Source organism: Zosterops lateralis, assembly GCF_965231275.1.
Source record: "Zosterops lateralis genome assembly, chromosome: 32".
In the NCBI taxonomy this organism is placed as follows: Eukaryota; Metazoa; Chordata; class Aves; order Passeriformes; family Zosteropidae; genus Zosterops; species Zosterops lateralis.
In genome coordinates, this window is record NC_139792.1 from 2,240,833 (window position 1) to 2,255,610 (window position 14,778).

The 14,778-nt window shown below is 68.6% G+C and overlaps 3 protein-coding genes across 3 annotated transcripts; 2 read left to right on the forward strand and 1 right to left on the reverse strand.

Annotated features, from left to right (window-relative positions):
* Positions 1-2,885: 2,885 nt before the first annotated feature.
* WNT1 (Wnt family member 1) lies at positions 2,886-5,192 on the reverse strand (the record flags this gene model as incomplete). The annotated part of the gene is made up of 4 exons (XM_083881156.1): positions 2,886-3,374; positions 4,119-4,384; positions 4,570-4,823; positions 5,092-5,192. 4 exons carry the CDS (start codon positions 5,190-5,192, stop codon positions 2,886-2,888), a joined length of 1,110 nt encoding a protein of 369 aa, XP_083737282.1.
* A 2,758-nt stretch (positions 5,193-7,950) lies between these two features.
* Positions 7,951-10,923, forward strand: ARF3 (ARF GTPase 3). Its single transcript, XM_083880917.1, has 5 exons — positions 7,951-8,020; positions 8,793-8,972; positions 9,083-9,193; positions 9,278-9,402; positions 9,944-10,923. Exons 2-5 carry the CDS (start codon positions 8,825-8,827, stop codon positions 10,103-10,105), a joined length of 546 nt encoding a protein of 181 aa, XP_083737043.1. The 5' UTR covers positions 7,951-8,020; positions 8,793-8,824; the 3' UTR covers positions 10,106-10,923.
* Positions 10,924-12,608: 1,685 nt separating this feature from the next.
* Positions 12,609-14,707, forward strand: FKBP11 (FKBP prolyl isomerase 11). The gene is made up of 6 exons (XM_083881063.1): positions 12,609-12,730; positions 13,179-13,244; positions 13,979-14,066; positions 14,147-14,180; positions 14,272-14,342; positions 14,413-14,707. The coding sequence occupies exons 1-6, from the start codon at positions 12,611-12,613 to the stop codon at positions 14,628-14,630; spliced, it is 597 nt and encodes a 198-aa protein (XP_083737189.1). The 5' UTR covers positions 12,609-12,610; the 3' UTR covers positions 14,631-14,707.
* Positions 14,708-14,778: the final 71 nt, after the last annotated feature.

Sequence of the window (14,778 nt, forward strand, 5' to 3'; positions counted from 1 at the left end):
AATGCGGCGGATGGGAGGGGGCGGCCGGACAAGCCGGGAGCTGGCGGGACGCGGGTCCGCATCCACCGGAGGCGAGGGGAGCCGGGACGGAGCCGTGCGGCTGGCGATGGTGACAGGGGATGGGATGGGGACGGTCCCGCAGGTGGAATGGGGCCGCCTGAGGGTCTGGGCAGGTGGGCACAGCTCTGTCTGTCTGTCCTGCACCTCTGGGTGATGTCCTGTCCTTCTGTCCTGCATTTCTGGGAATGGCACAGTCCTCCTGCCACACACTTCTGGGCACTGTCCTGTCCTGCACCTCTGGGAATGACACAATTCCTGTCCTGCAGCTCTGGGCACTGCCCTGTCCCTCTGTCTAGATTCTGGGAATGGCACCATCCCTCTGTCCCACATCCCCATCCCTCTAGACACGGCTCTGTCCTGCATCTCTCTGTGTCATCCTTTGCCTCTGCCCAGAAACTTTGGCCACTGTCCTGTCTTTCTATCCTGCACTTAGGGGAATGTCACCATCCCACTGTCCTGCACCCCTGGGCATGGCTCTGTCCCTCTGTCCCACACCCCTGGGCACTGTCCTGTCCTTCTGTCCCACACCTCTGGGTACTGTCCTGTCCCAGTGTCCTACATTTGTGGGAATGACACTTTTCCTCTGTCCTGGAAGCACCCCTGTCCCTCCATCCTGCACCTCTGGGTATCATCCTGTCTCTCTGCCCCAGGCAGAGCACCCCATGCCTGAACAGGGTTGTCCCAGCCCTCACCAGGCCCAGCTCGTGGCCACCATCCAGCTGTTACTCGGCTTCCCAGATGTGACAGGCTGGTGCAGGCTGGCACCGCCCTCTCCCTGTCCCTGTCGCTGGCCTTGTCCCTGCGCTGGCCCACAGCAGCTATTTCCAGCGCCCAGGAATATTTGTCCAAGCCAGGGAGGTCTGTGCCCCGTGCCCAGGGTGCCCCTGCCCACCCGGGGGTCGCGGCTGCCCGAGGTGCCCAGCAGGACACGCAGGAAAAGCTGAGTAACAGAGGTGACTTATAAGAATGTCATTATCTATATTCCTGACTCCTACCGCAGGAAAACAGGCTATTTTCATGCTGAAGCAGGAGCAGAATTTAGCAGGCAGATAACCCGGCAGGCGGGAGATGCTCGGAGGGTTATTTCGGGCTGTGTTCCTTTCCAGGCGTTTTCCCTGCGTTTTGGTATTTTACTCTCCACGCTGGGCTGTGTTTTGACCTTGGCGCGGGCAGCGGGGGCCCCCAGGGTGTTTTTCCCCCCCTCCTCTGAGTCTAAACATCAACTTTTCCACTATCGGCTCCGCGGGATATTTCGGGTGGTGGCAGCGTCATCCCGCAGCCTTTGATGCGGCAGAGCCTCAGGGGCCCCGAGAGGTTCCCGGCTCTGGGGGGAGCCCAGGCTGTGGGGGGACCCCTGGGACAGGTGGGCACCGGGCTGGGGGTCCCCCAGGCACAGAGAGGGAGGTTTTGATGTCCCCAGGTGTAAAGTTGTGGTGTAGGGGGATGTGTGGAGCCTGTGCCCCCCTCAGGGGTGCCCATCTCAGGGGGATGCCCATCCTGGTGGGAAACCCATCCCTGTGGGATACCTGTCCCAGAAGGATGCCCTTCCCCAGGATACCCATTGTGGGGATATGCCCACCCCTTTGGGACGTTTATTCCAGGGAAAAACCCATCTCAGGGCACGTCCTGAACATTGAATTCCCATCCCAGTGGGGTGCCCAGGCCACTGGGAGGACTGGGATACTCATTCCAGAGGGATGCCCATTCCAGAGGGATGCCCATCCAGAGGGACGCCCATTCCAGAGGGATGCCCATCCCAGAGAAATGCCCATCCCAGGAGGATCACCATGCCAGCAGAGCACCTGCCAACCACAGAGCTGCACCCCACCTTTGCCACAGCCTTTCTCTTGCTGCAGTCAGACCCCACGCATGGATGTGGGGCTGTTTGTGGGGCCAGTGGCCATCTCTGTCCCCTCTGGCCCCTGCCCCGGTAACCTCAGTGCCCTCCCCGGCCCTGCTTTTCCCCCGGAGCCGAGGGGAGCCGTCAGCCCCGGCCGGGAGCGGTGATGGACGATGCTCATTCCCTGTCTGTCGTCTTGTACCTCCCGGGGCCTCTCCCAGCGCCCGGCCTCGGCGGCACCAGCCCCACCGCCCCGGCAAATTCCAGCATCGGAGATGCTGCAGTCAAGGTGCCATGGTGATGGGACGGGACGTCCCGGCCGGGAGCGGCGGCAGGAATGGCTGGGATGGAGACGGGCACAGCGGGAGGAAGAAGGGGGTCTGCGGGGAGGGGGTGGCAGAGAGCGGAGGGAAGGAGGAGGAAGATGGACAGACAGCAGCCAGAGGGGCTGATGGATGTGGAATGGGGAGGTGAGGGGATGGAGAAGTGATGGATGGACAGATGGACACGGGTGGCACGTCCCACAGTTTGGGATATATTGGTGTCCCCCCGCTAGATCATCCCCTCCTTCCCCCAGCCCCCCAGACACAAATCAGGCCAGGAGTGATAAAAATATATTCTTTATTCTTCTCTAAAGACTATCAATGACACCTGTAACAAAGCATCATTATTATTAATTATTATTAATTATTATTATCTTTAATTATAAAAAACAAGGCCTGGGGCCAGCGAAGCAGGGCGGGGCTGGCAGCACCAAACTGTCCACAATAAATATTTTATTTACAGCAAGAAGGGACCCCGTGGAGCCGGGGGGGGAAGTGGCTGGGAAGGTGCATGGCACTCAGCCCACCCATGGCAGGATGGGGGTCCCTAGGACACATCCATACCCCCACCCATGGGTGCCTTCAATCCAGCCGGGTACCCGTCATGGGGGGTGGGTGGCGCAGACCCCCTCCGGGGCTGGGCAGGGTGGTCCCAGGGCAGGTCACAGGCACTCGTGCAGCACCTGGGTGTTGGTGCAGTTGAGGCAGCTGACGTGGCAGCACCAATGGAAGGTGCAGTTGCAGCGCTCGGTGACGCGCTGGGTGCGCGTGCGGTACCCCCGCCCGCAGCACAGCAGCTCACACCCGTCCAGCCCCGGCGAGGAGCTGTTGCAGAACCTCCCTGCCGTGCCCGCTGTGCCCGTCTTCCCGCTGTAGGTGCAGAAATTGGGGGATTTCTCGAAGTAGACGAGGTCATGGGGCGAGGGAGGCTTGTGGGCCGGGTTCTCGGGCTCCAAGTGATGCAGCTCCACCCGCGACGCCCGGTTGCTGCCCTTGTTGCCGTAGATGACGCGGGAAGCGCCGTCGAAGCGATCCTTGAGGACGTCGCCCACGGCCCGGAAGGTGGGCAGCCGCATCCAGCAGGTGCGGACGGTGCAGGAGCCTGACATGCCGTGGCACTTGCACTCCTGGCGCATCTCTGAGAAGACCGTCTGGAAGGAAGGGAGAATTTGGGGTCCTGTGAGCAGCCTGGGACCACCCTGGGCACCACTGCGCTACTACACCCCTCATTTACCTTAATTACCTCAATTAGTTACAGTGATGCAGTGTCACATCACCTTTGGACATCACTTATCCCAAAGACAAGTGCAAAACCCATCTCCAACTGTTCCCAACACACACAGGCTGAAGATCTTGGTGGTCATGCTCGTCTCCATGCCCACCCCAGTGCTGCCCACAGACCCCAGCGCCCTCACCATTCCCCCAGGACCCTCACCAATCCCCCAGTACCCTCACCAATCCCCCAGTGCCCTCACTAATCCCCCAGTACCCTCACCAATCCCCCAGTGCCCTCACCAAGCCCCCAGTACCCTCATCAAGCCCCCAGTGCCCTCACCAATCCCCCAGTACCCTCATCAAGCCCCCAGTGCCCTCACCAATCCCCCAGTACCCTCACCAATCCCCCAGTGCCCTCACCAAGCCCCCAGTACCCTCATCAAGCCCCCAGTGCCCTCACCAAGCCCCCAGTACCCTCATCAAGCCCCCAGTGCCCTCACCAAGCCCCCAGTACCCTCATCAAGCCCCCAGTGCCCTCACCATTCCCTCAGTATCCTCACCAATCCCCCAGTGCCCTCACCAAGCCCCCAGTGCCCTCATCATTCCCCCAGTGCCCTCACCAAGCCCCCAGTGCCCTCACCAAGCCCCCAGTGCCCTCACCAATCCCCCAGTGCCCTCACCATGCGCCCGGCCTCGTTGTTGTGCAGGTTCATGAGGAAACGCAGATCTCGGCCCTTCTCACTGGAGTCCACAAACTCCCTCCCAAAGAGGCGACCGAAGTCGATGTTGTCACTGCAGCCCCCCCAGTGCCAGTCAGGCCCCCCAGGGCCACGGCGCCGGTAGTCACAGGTGCAGGACTCGATGGACCCCTCCGAGCACGACCGGGCCACCGAGTGTGTCACGCCGGCGCTGGTGATGGCAAAGATGAACGCTGTCTCCCGGCAGCCTGTGGAGGGAGCGGGGCCTCAGGATGCTGCCGGGATGGGGAGGGGGTACCCACTGCCACCCCCAGCCCTCCATCACTACGGGCTGGTGATGCCCCATGGCAAACCAGGGGCTCTTTGATGAGCATCCCAACTTGGGGGTGCCTGGAGGACGCCTGGGGACCCCCGTGCTGACCCCCAGCCTCACCCCGGTTGACGATTTTGCCGAAGATGTTGGGGCCCTGGGAGGTGGGACAGTTCCAGCGGCGGTTGCGGAACTGCCACTTGCACTCCTTGATGGCCGTCTGCAGGCCGGAGCTGACGCTGTGCAGGATGCCGGGGTTCTGCCGGATCAGCTTGCGCTGCTTTCGGCTCAGCAGCTGCAGGCTGGGGTCCAGCACCAGCTGCACGTTCTTGGAGTCTGTCAGCAGGTTGGTGGACGAGGCCACGTTGATGATGCCCCTGTGGCACAGGTGGGGATGGTGACCACGAGCAGGGGGTTCGCAGCACCTCCCACCTCACCTCAGCCTCCCCGCGGGCTCCTCGATGTGACCGGAGCATCTTCCTCCCTGGTGCCCCTTTAGGGATCCCAAACAGGGGCTCTCAGCCCTGTGTCCCCCCACTCGCCCCATCCCCGAGTACAGGGCAGTGTCTGCTGTGCCCGTGCCAGCCCCGCCCTCCCGCCTCTCCGCCCCGGTGCCGGTACCGGTGCCGGTGCTGTCCGACTCACCACCACCGCCCGCTGTTGTTCACTGCCAGCGTGTTGGAGAGGGAGGAGAGGGCCAGAGCCCAGAGTGCCCGGAGCGCCAGCCCCAGCGCGGCGGCGCGCATGGCTCCGGGAGCCCCGGCAGAGTGCGCGGGCGAGCGGCCGTCCCGGTATTTATGGTGCCGCAGAGCCCCCGGCCCGGCCGCTACATCCACGCGTGTTTCCGGACGCGCGGGGCGGCTCCGAGATGAGGAGGGCCGCGGGGGGACGCGGGGAGCGCCGGGCGGGCCGGCACCGGGCTGCAGCCGGTGACCGGGGCGCGGCGTCGGGGGTGCGGTGCCCGGCGCGCACCGCCCGGGCCCTGGAGCGCGGCGTCGGGCGCTCCGTTCGGGGAGAGCCGGCGCTCTGTGCCCGGCGCTCGGCACTCTGTGCGCGGGGCCCGGCGGCGGTACCGGTGCTGGCTCTCGGCGGTCCGTGCGCGGTGGCCGGTGCCGGCGGTCGGTACCGGCAGCTCCCCGGGGAGCCGGCACGGCTGGACTCGGCTCGGCGCGGCGGGTGCACGGCGCTCAGCACCCGGGAGCATCTTCCAGCCCCTTCCCTCTTATAGGGGCGGCGCGGAGGGTCCCCGTGGGCCGGTCCCGCCGCGCGGGGCCTCCCCGCGTCCTCGCCCTAACAATGGGGAGCGGCGGAGCTGCGGCATCTCTTACGGGGCGGCGGGAGCGGCGGCGCCGGGGCTGTCCGTCACGGCCCGGATTAGCCCGGCGGGTGGCTGCGCCCCGGCCCCGCGCCCAGAGCTCCCGCCTGCCGCCCCCCGCCCGCCCCGCCGTCCCGCACACTCGTTCTACGGGCAGCGGCACCGGCGGGGGAGAGCCCGGCACGGCCCGCGGCAGCTCCCGGCGCAAGGAGGAATAACCGGAATAACCCGGGACGGCCCCGGACGCCTCGGGGCGCACGGAGGGAGCGGGGAACGGGGCCAGCCCGGGATGTCCCGGGACAGAACGGGGCGCACAGGGGCAGCAGTGACGGGATCTCCCGGGACAATCCCGGGCGCGCGGGGGAGGCAGAGTTCCGTGACAACCCGGGGCGCGCGGGGACCACAATCCCGGGACTGTCCCAGCGGCTTTCCGGGGGACACGACGTGCAGTCCCCGGGGACTTGGACCGTCGGGGCTGCGTCGGAGCCCACGGAACCCTCTCCCGCCCTAATCCGTGCCCGGCGGGACGGGGCTGCAGCCTCTTCCAGCCCCTCGAGCCCGGGTTGTCCCGGGCGCTCCTGGCGGCACCTCGGAGCCCCGGGAAGGTGCCCGTGGACACCCACGGTGTTTACAGCCCCCGTGGGCGCGGCCCGGCCCCGCACGGCTCCCGCTGCCCCGGAGCGCCCAGTCTGGGCCGGGACCAGGTGCCGCAGGTAGGGCTGGGGCGGTGGGTGGAGGGATGGAGGGATGGGGCAGAGAAGGAAGGGCAGGGGATGCTCGGACGCGGGCGGGGGGCGGCCTGAGGTGCCAGAACACGGGCACGCAGGGCTGGTGCTGGCCCGGCCTCGGCTGGAACAAGACTGTCCCCATCGTCCCCCACCCGGGCCGGTTGTGGGTGGGTGTGAAGCCCCCGACGGGCCGGGGGGCCTGAGCCGAGTCCCCCGTTGGGGCGGGGACCGGGGGGGGTAATCCCCCCGCCGCGGTTTCCCCGGACCAGTCATGCGGGGCCGGATTAGCCCCGCTGGCCCGTCACGGCCCGGGGCCGCCGCTCGCAGTTTAATTCAAGGCCGGACAAAGCCGGGGACGGCGGCGGGGGCGGGGGGCTCGCACCGGCACCCACCGCACCCCTTCCCCCGGCCCGGGAGGAGCCCAGGGCCGAGCCGGGGTCTGCTCCAGCACGGCACTCCCGCCCCCCCCGCCCCGGTTCCCGGCCGGGCCGGGCCGTGTCCACGCCCTCGGGCCTCCGCCCCGTCGGGGCTCCCGGGGCTGAGGTCAGCGGCCGCGGGGAGGCCCCGGGGCGCGGCTGGGAGGGCCCTGCCCGGGGCTGTGCCACCAGCGGCGGGGCGCAGCCACGGCCCTCGCCTCCCCCGCTCCATCCCGGGGCCCTCCGGCCCTCTCACTCCCTGCCGCCTGCCCCGAGCCCCCGTCCCCCCATCCCCTCTGCCGCAGCCCAGGGCGGGCCGATGCTCGGGATCCCCCCAGTCCCGGGGTGCCGCTGGAGCAGTTCCCGCAGCCGTCGGGGCGGCCGGTGCTGCCCGTCACCCCCGGGGTGGCCGCCGGTTCCTGCCTGGGAGCGGCGGGGGGGGACATCCATCCTGTCCCTGGCACCGAGCAGGGACGGACAGGCGGACAGCGGGGACAGACGGACATGGGAAACACCCGCGGGTCCCCCGGCCCCTGCAAGCACCGGACGGCTCCGTAGCGATTCTATGGGCAGGATGCGGGGGTGCTCAGCGGGGTGACGGTGTTGGGGTCCCCGTTAAGCACAGAGACCCCCCTCGGTGGGGGCTCTGCCTCCCCGGTGCTCATGGCGGGGGGGACGAATAAATACCGAATACCCGGTACCCCGTTCTCCCCACATCCCCACATCCCGCCGGTGCGGCTTCCCTTCGGGCAAAGCTCTGCCGTCCCGGTGGGGTCCCGGTGGGGTCCCGGTGCCCCCGGTGCGGGGCTCACGGCGGGATGGGGGGGACACATTCACACCCCGGGACTCCCCCTCACAGCCCCCCCCCCCCCCCCGCTCTGCCGCAGCCGTTGCCATGGTAACGCCCCGCGGTTCCCGCGCTCGCCCCCGCCCCGCGCGCGCCCCCGGCCCGGGGGGGGTTTGCGGGAAGCGGTGCGGGGCGGGGGGGGGGGGGGGGGGGGAGAGCACCGGGCGCTCTCGCGAGATCGGCGCGATCGGGGCCTCCGCTTCCGGCGGCGGGAGCGGTGCAGAGTCAGCGGCGGCGGGGGCGGAACCGGCACCGGCACCGGCACCAGGTGCGGGGGGCCGCGCCGCTCGGGGCTGCGGGGCGCGGGCATCGCCCCGGGGTGCGCGGGGGGCACACCGGGAGCGGGGTCGGTACACGGTACCGGCGCGGGGGGGCTGCAGCGCGTACCGGGGTGCCCGGTGAGGCGGGGGCGCGGAGGGTACGGGGGTCGTACCGGGGGCGGGGGGGGGATGCGGTGCGGTGCGGCGGCCGGGGGCGGGGGGCGATGCGCAAGGGGGGGGCGGCGCAGTGCGGGGTAGGGAGGCGGGGGTTTGGGGGCGCGCTGTGGTGGGGAGGGGGTGGTAAACACGGTGAATTCGGGGGTCCCGGGGGCGCGGGGGCTGCACACGCTGAGGGGGCGGGGGAAGGGGCGCGCTGCGGTGCGGGGGGAGCGATGGGGGCCTCCCCCTCCGGCGAGGCTGCGGTGATGGGGGATGCAGAGGAGGGGTCGGGTCCGGGGGCGCTCTGCTCCTCTCGAGGAGGGCGACAGCCCTGCCTCAGTTTCCTCCAGTGCAGCGCCCTGGGCTGTCCTTTTGCGGGGTGCAGCGGGGGGGAGCTCGGGATCTCCATGTTTGCAGCCCCCCGTATCGAGCTGCACACAGAGACACCCCCGTGCAGTGCGCAGCCCCCTCCCCAGCCCCTTGCCTGGGGTCTCCCAAGCCCTGCATTCCTCCAGGACATAAGGATCCCTGATCTCTGCAGCCCCCCCAAACACGGGGGACCCCTCAGCCCCATCCCCGCAGATTTCAGGACCTCCCCCAGCCTGCCCCGTGCCCCCGCAGGATCCGGCCTCGGAGCCAGCGCCGCCGTCACCATGGGCAACATCTTCGGGAACCTGCTGAAGAGCCTGATTGGGAAGAAGGAGATGCGGATCCTGATGGTGGGGCTGGACGCTGCTGGGAAGACCACCATCCTCTACAAGCTCAAACTGGGGGAGATCGTCACCACCATCCCCACCATCGGTGGGTGGGGTTGGGGGGGCACTGAGCAGACACCGCTCCCTGCCAGGGCTCCTCTGAAGGGGCTGGCGGCTCCCCGTGCCTCAGTTTCCCTCCGCTGTCGCTCCCCGCAGGCTTCAACGTCGAGACAGTGGAGTACAAGAACATCAGCTTCACCGTGTGGGATGTGGGTGGGCAGGACAAGATCCGGCCCCTCTGGAGGCATTACTTCCAAAACACCCAGGGTAGGTGTCTCAGGGAACACTCCGGGGGGACTCAGGGAGCAGGGTGGCCACAGAGACCCCGTCAGTGCCCTCTCCTCTCCCCAGGGCTGATCTTCGTGGTGGACAGCAACGACCGGGAGCGGGTGAACGAGGCGCGGGAGGAGCTGATGCGGATGCTGGCGGAGGATGAGCTGCGGGACGCCGTCCTCCTCGTCTTCGCCAACAAGCAGGTGGGTCTGGGGGCGGGGAGGGCCCTGTGGTGGGGCTGAGACATCCCCAGGGTGTCAGGGCAGCTATCCCTGGTGTAGGGCTTCCTGTGGCATCAAGGCTGGTGTCAAAGAGGGTGTGTGGCAGAGCCACGTTCATCCCTGTGGCATCAGGGATGGTGGTGGCCCCTGGGGTCATCCCCATGGCACTAGGACTGGTCTTTAACACACCTTGTCCATCCTCATGGCACCAGGGCTGGTCTTTAACACACCTTGTCCATCCCCATGGCACCAGGGCTGGTCTTTAACACACCTTGTCCATCCCCATGGCACCAGGGCTGGTCTTTAACACACCCCCTGGCCGTCCCTGTGGTGTCAGGGCTGGTGTCTCCCATCCCCATGGCAGATTTCCTGCTCCTTCCTGTAGCATCAGGGCTGGTGATGGTCCCCTGTGGCAGAGCTGGGCCCACCCCCATGGCGTCAGGGCTGGTGCCAGCCCCCGTGGAGGGGTCTTATCCATTCCTGCAGCCTCAGGCCCCTGTGTGACCTCCCTTGTCTGCTCCAGGACCTGCCCAATGCCATGAACGCAGCGGAGATCACGGACAAGCTGGGGCTGCACTCCCTGCGCCACCGTAACTGGTACATCCAGGCCACCTGTGCCACCAGCGGGGATGGGCTCTACGAGGGCCTCGACTGGCTCGCCAACCAGCTCAAGAACAAGAAGTGAGGGGGGGTCCCCCTGTGCCCCCCCGGCCCCCCTGGGCCGCGCCAGGGCCCCCCCCGGCCGCCCCCTCCCTGCCCCGGTTGGGTTTTGCTTTCTTCTGGCACCGGTTGCTGTGGGGTTTTTCGCCTTTTTTGGGGTCCCCCTGGTTCCCCTCGGATCTCGTGTGTGCGTGCGTGGAATTAGAGCTCTATATAACGCCCAGGGGGGCAGGGGCAGAGCCCCGGGAGGGTGGGATGGGGGCTGGGGGCACCACCTTGGCACTGCCCTGCCCGGGGGGGGCCGGGGACACCCCATCCCCAATGCATGTCCCTGCACCCCTCGCCTTCCTGTGGACCAAATGTGGGGGCAGCAGGGCCATGGGGGGGGATTTGGGACTATACACCTCCCCCTCTCTCCCAGCACCCCCTCCCAGCCCCGTGTGCCCCCCTGGGTGTCCCACACGTCCCCGGCCCCCCCATGTCACTTCGAGGCAGGTCTCCTCCCCGCAGCGTGACCCCCACAGAGGGGGGGGCACGGGGCTGGCAGGACCCCCACGGTCTCCCTGGCCATGCCCCCCCACCTCATCCTGGCCTCCTGCCCCCCCCATTCCCCATGCCAGCATAGTGATTGTATGTCCCTGCCCCTCACGGATGGACGGACGGTGTCCTCCCCCACCCCGTACTGTGCCCCCCTCCCCAGCACCGTATTTATACCCCTGGTCTGTGCTTGGTGTGACGTGTCGCTGCGGCTCTGCCCTGTCCAGGGACGTGTGTTCTCAGCCCCCCACTCCCCCCCTCCAGCCCCCTGCGCCTGAGACGGTGGGTGACCTCCCCTGACCCCCCCCTTGGATATTAAACATGTTTTATGTAGCTCTGCCCCTCGTCTCTTCTTCCGCAGCCTCCCCCAGCGTGGGGGTCCTGCGGAGGGGACGGTGATGGACAGCCCTGGGCTGGCTTTAATTAGAAAGAGCTTAACGGGGCGGGGGGGGGGGGGGATGAGGTGGGGCTGGCAGGGGGCAAGGGGGGCCCCCACCCCTTCCCAGGCTCATCTTTAGGGGAATATTGGATGAAATGGTAAATCCCATTAGCGCTAATCCCAGCTGGGGCGTGGGGACGGTGCCAGTGCTGGGATGGGCGCGAGTGGGAATTGCCCCCCCTCCCCACCACCCCTATCCCATGTCACCCCCCCGCATGGGTTAAGGGGGGCTGAGTCACATTTGGGGCCAGCACTGCCCATCCCATCCCCGTGTCCCCTCTGGATTGGTGGCTGGGGGGCTGTTGGCTGTGTCAGGGACACAGGGGGCTGTGGTGGGGGCTCCCTGGTGGGTGGGAGCTGCAGAGCCAGCACCAGGGCCTGGAATGAGGGTGACCGGGGCTCCCCAGGGGGGTGGGAATGACATGGGGGGAACTCCAGTGCAGGTAACCGGTGCCCCGCAATGGGCTGGGGGCCGTGGCTGTGATTCTGGGGAGTCAAAGTGGGGATGACCGGGGCTCTGGGAGCTGCACCGGGGGCTGCAGTGTGGATGATGACCGGGGTTCCCCGGTGGGCGGGAGCAGCGGAGCCGGCACCGGCGCGTTCCCACCGGCTGGACCGACGGCTTTGTGTGGCGAGGGCTGACCCGGCGCCCCTAATCCCATTAGCGCCCCGGGCCCAGCCGCCAGCCCGGCTTCCCCACCTCTCGGCAACCGAGGCTGGTATGTGGGTGCGCCGGTGGGGCCGGCGTGCCGATGCCGTCGCCCGGGAGCTGCACCGGGGCCGGTGGCACCAGTGCCGGCAATGGGCCATCCCCGAGCACGGGGCGGGGGGTCCAGGCTGCCCACGGTGTGACCCCATCAGGCCGGGGGGATTCCCTGCGCTCCCAGAGATCCCCTCTGTCCTCGGGGCTGGGTGTCCCCAGGGATGGGGGTGGGGCTGGGTGTCCCCAGGGATGGGGGTTCTGGGGCAGTTCCATCCCCCCGGGCTCCAGCCGGCCCGCGGGCCCCCAGCCCGAGCTCCGGGCTCGGCTTCCCTTGTCCTGCCCGGGCGGGGCTGGAAGAGCTGCAGAAGTGTCAGGAGAAGGAATGATCGCACCTGTGGGGTGCTGGAGGAGGGTTCTGCACCCGGGGAGGGTCCCGGGCCCCGGTGGGTGCCGCTTTCCCCGGGCTGTGCTGCCGCCTGCTGGCACCGGCGGCGCCAGGACACCGGGGCTGCCCCCAACCGGTACCGGGACGCGTCCAGACCCCCGCCCAGACCCCCGCTCTGACCCTCACCCGCAGCCCCGCTCGGGGCGGGCCGAGGCCGCCGGGACGGTCCCGGGCAGGGCAGGACCCGGGCGCCCACCGGGGTCCCCACGGGGCGCGGGCACCGGGACCGAGGCGGGGCCGGTCCTGAGCATCCTCCCGTCCCCCAGCTCAACCCCGCCGGGGCCCGGAGCCGCCGCGGGGGCCCGTCCCGGGGCCGCTCTCGGTGTGGGGGCGGTCCCGGGGGCGGGGCCCGAGCTCGGGGGGCGGTCCCGGTGCCGGTGCCCGTTCCTCCGCCGCCAGCCCGGCCATGCCGTTCCCCGCCGCGCTGCTGCTCCTGGCACTGCTGCTGCCCCCGCTGCCGCTCTGCCGCTCTGCCGCCGAGAGCGAAAGCGAAACGGGAGCCCGAGAGCTACGGCTGGAAACGATCGTGAGCCCGGGGGGGGACGGGGGAACCGGGGCTGCGCGGGGGACACCGGGCACCGGGATCCACGGGCGGGGAGCTGGGACCGGGGCGGCACCGGCGGGGAACGGCGGGACACGGGGCGGCAGCGGGACTGTGCTGCCCGGGGGGCACCGGGGAGCCCGGCCTGGGCACGGGGCGGGGGGGAGGCAGCGGGAGGCCCGGGGTGCCAGCGGGGGAGGCACGGGGCACCGGGAGGACCGGGCTGCGGTGGGAGCGCACCGGGAGGACCGGGCTGCGGTGGGAGCGCACCGGGAGGACCGGGCTGTGGCGGAGGAACGCGGCGCACCGAGGGCAGGGGGCCCGGGTGGGAGTTGGGCTCTCGGGGCGCTCGGGGGTCCCGGGGACACGGGGGTTGTGCGGACCCCGAGGCGAGGGGGGCCCGTCCCGGTTCCCCGTCACCTCCCCGTTGCAGGTGCCCCCCCCCGAGGGCTGCACGGAGCTGTCGGCGCCGGGGGACACGCTGCACATCCACTACACGGTGCGGGCGGGCGGGCGGCGGGAGGAACACGTCAGCACTGCGCTCCGCCGGGCGGGGCCGGGGGCACCGGCACCGGCAGCGCCGGGGGGAGCCTCGGCCGGCACCGGGGCGGCATCGGGGCGGTACCGGGGGTGGTACCGGGGTGGGCAGTGGGGCGGTACCGGGCTGGGTAATGGGATGGTACCGTGGTGGAACCGGGGTGAGCGTAGGGGTGGTACCGGGGTGGGTATGGGGACAGTACTGGGCTGGACAAGGGGATGGTGCCGTGATGCCACTGGGACTGGCGTGGGGACAGCCCCAGGATGGGCTCTGGGTGGCACCTGGAGTGCCACTGGGGCTGGCATGGGACAACCCTGGTATGGGCATGGCTGGCACTGGGATCAGCCCGAGGATTGCCTTGGGGTGGTCCTGGCACTGGGAATAGTGAGGATGTCCCAGAGTGACATGGAGAGTACCGGGACTGGGATCAGCACAGGAATGGCACAAGGGGGCCATGGGGACTGGGGTCAGCACAGGAATGGCACAAGGGGGCCACGGGGACTGGGGTAAGCCCAGGAATGGCACAAGGGGGCCACGGGGACTGGGGTCAGCACAGGAATGGCACAAGGGGGCCACGGGGACTGGGGTCAGCACAGGGATCAGCCCCAGAGCAGCACTGGGAACACACTGGCAGCCCCATAGAGAAAGTGCCAGGGCTGTGACCGTGGCAGTGACTGTGGCCATGCCCCCCACAGGGCACCCTGGAGGATGGCCGCATCATCGACTCCTCACTGAGCCGGGACCCCCTCCAGCTGGAGCTGGGCAAGCGCCAAGTCATTCCCGGTGAGTGAGGGGCTCAGGGGGAGTGGGGTAGGGGGGCAACCAGGGTAATCTCAACTCACACTCACCCCACTCTGTTACAGGTCTGGAGCAGAGTCTGCTGGACATGTGTGTGGGGTAAGCGTGGATGTGGGACATGAGGGTGGGCAGTGTCCCCCCCACAGTGTCCCCCCCACGATTTGTGGCACCAACACTCTCACTGTGGCAGGGAGAAGCGCAGAGCCATCATTCCCCCTCACTTAGCCTACGGCAAGCGGGGCTCTCCCCCCACCATCCCAGGTGAGTGCAACCCTCAGGGTCCCCGTGGGGTCTCTGTGGGGTCCCCGCTCAGGCTGTGCCCCCCTCGCAGGTGACGCGGTGCTGCGCTTCGAGGTGGAGCTGGTGGGGCTGTCCCGGGCCAGTTACTGGCAGAAGGTGGTGAACGACGTGGTGCCACTGCTGTGCCTGGGGCTGGTGCCGGCACTGCTGGGGCTCATTGGCTTCCACCTGTACCGCAAGGCCAGCAGCCCCAAGCTCTCCAAGAAGAAGCAGAAGGAGGAGAAGAGGAACAAAGCCAAAAAGAAATAAAACCTTCCCCTCGGCATCTGCGGCTGTTCCGTGGTTGCTCTTCCTGAAATAGTGATGGGCACAGAGCAGTGGGAAGGGCTGTGCACCTCTCAGCTCCAGGGCCTTGGTGGGTCATGTCAGACCTGAGCGGGAGGTGACGGACTCAATG

Excerpts from the sequence above, each read along its gene's own strand:
- FKBP11 (XM_083881063.1), top strand. The coding sequence starts at position 12,611 with ATGCCGTTCCCCGCCGCGCTGCTGCTCCTGGCACTGCTGCTGCCCCCG. Across the intron at positions 14,067-14,146 it reads CAAGCGCCAAGTCATTCCCG|GTCTGGAGCAGAGTCTGCTG; the intron begins GTGAGTGAGGGG and ends ACTCTGTTACAG. Across the intron at positions 14,181-14,271 it reads CTGCTGGACATGTGTGTGGG|GGAGAAGCGCAGAGCCATCA; the intron begins GTAAGCGTGGAT and ends TCACTGTGGCAG.
- ARF3 (XM_083880917.1), top strand. The coding sequence starts at position 8,825 with ATGGGCAACATCTTCGGGAACCTGCTGAAGAGCCTGATTGGGAAGAAG. Across the intron at positions 9,194-9,277 it reads TTACTTCCAAAACACCCAGG|GGCTGATCTTCGTGGTGGAC; the intron begins GTAGGTGTCTCA and ends TCCTCTCCCCAG. Across the intron at positions 9,403-9,943 it reads TCGTCTTCGCCAACAAGCAG|GACCTGCCCAATGCCATGAA; the intron begins GTGGGTCTGGGG and ends TGTCTGCTCCAG.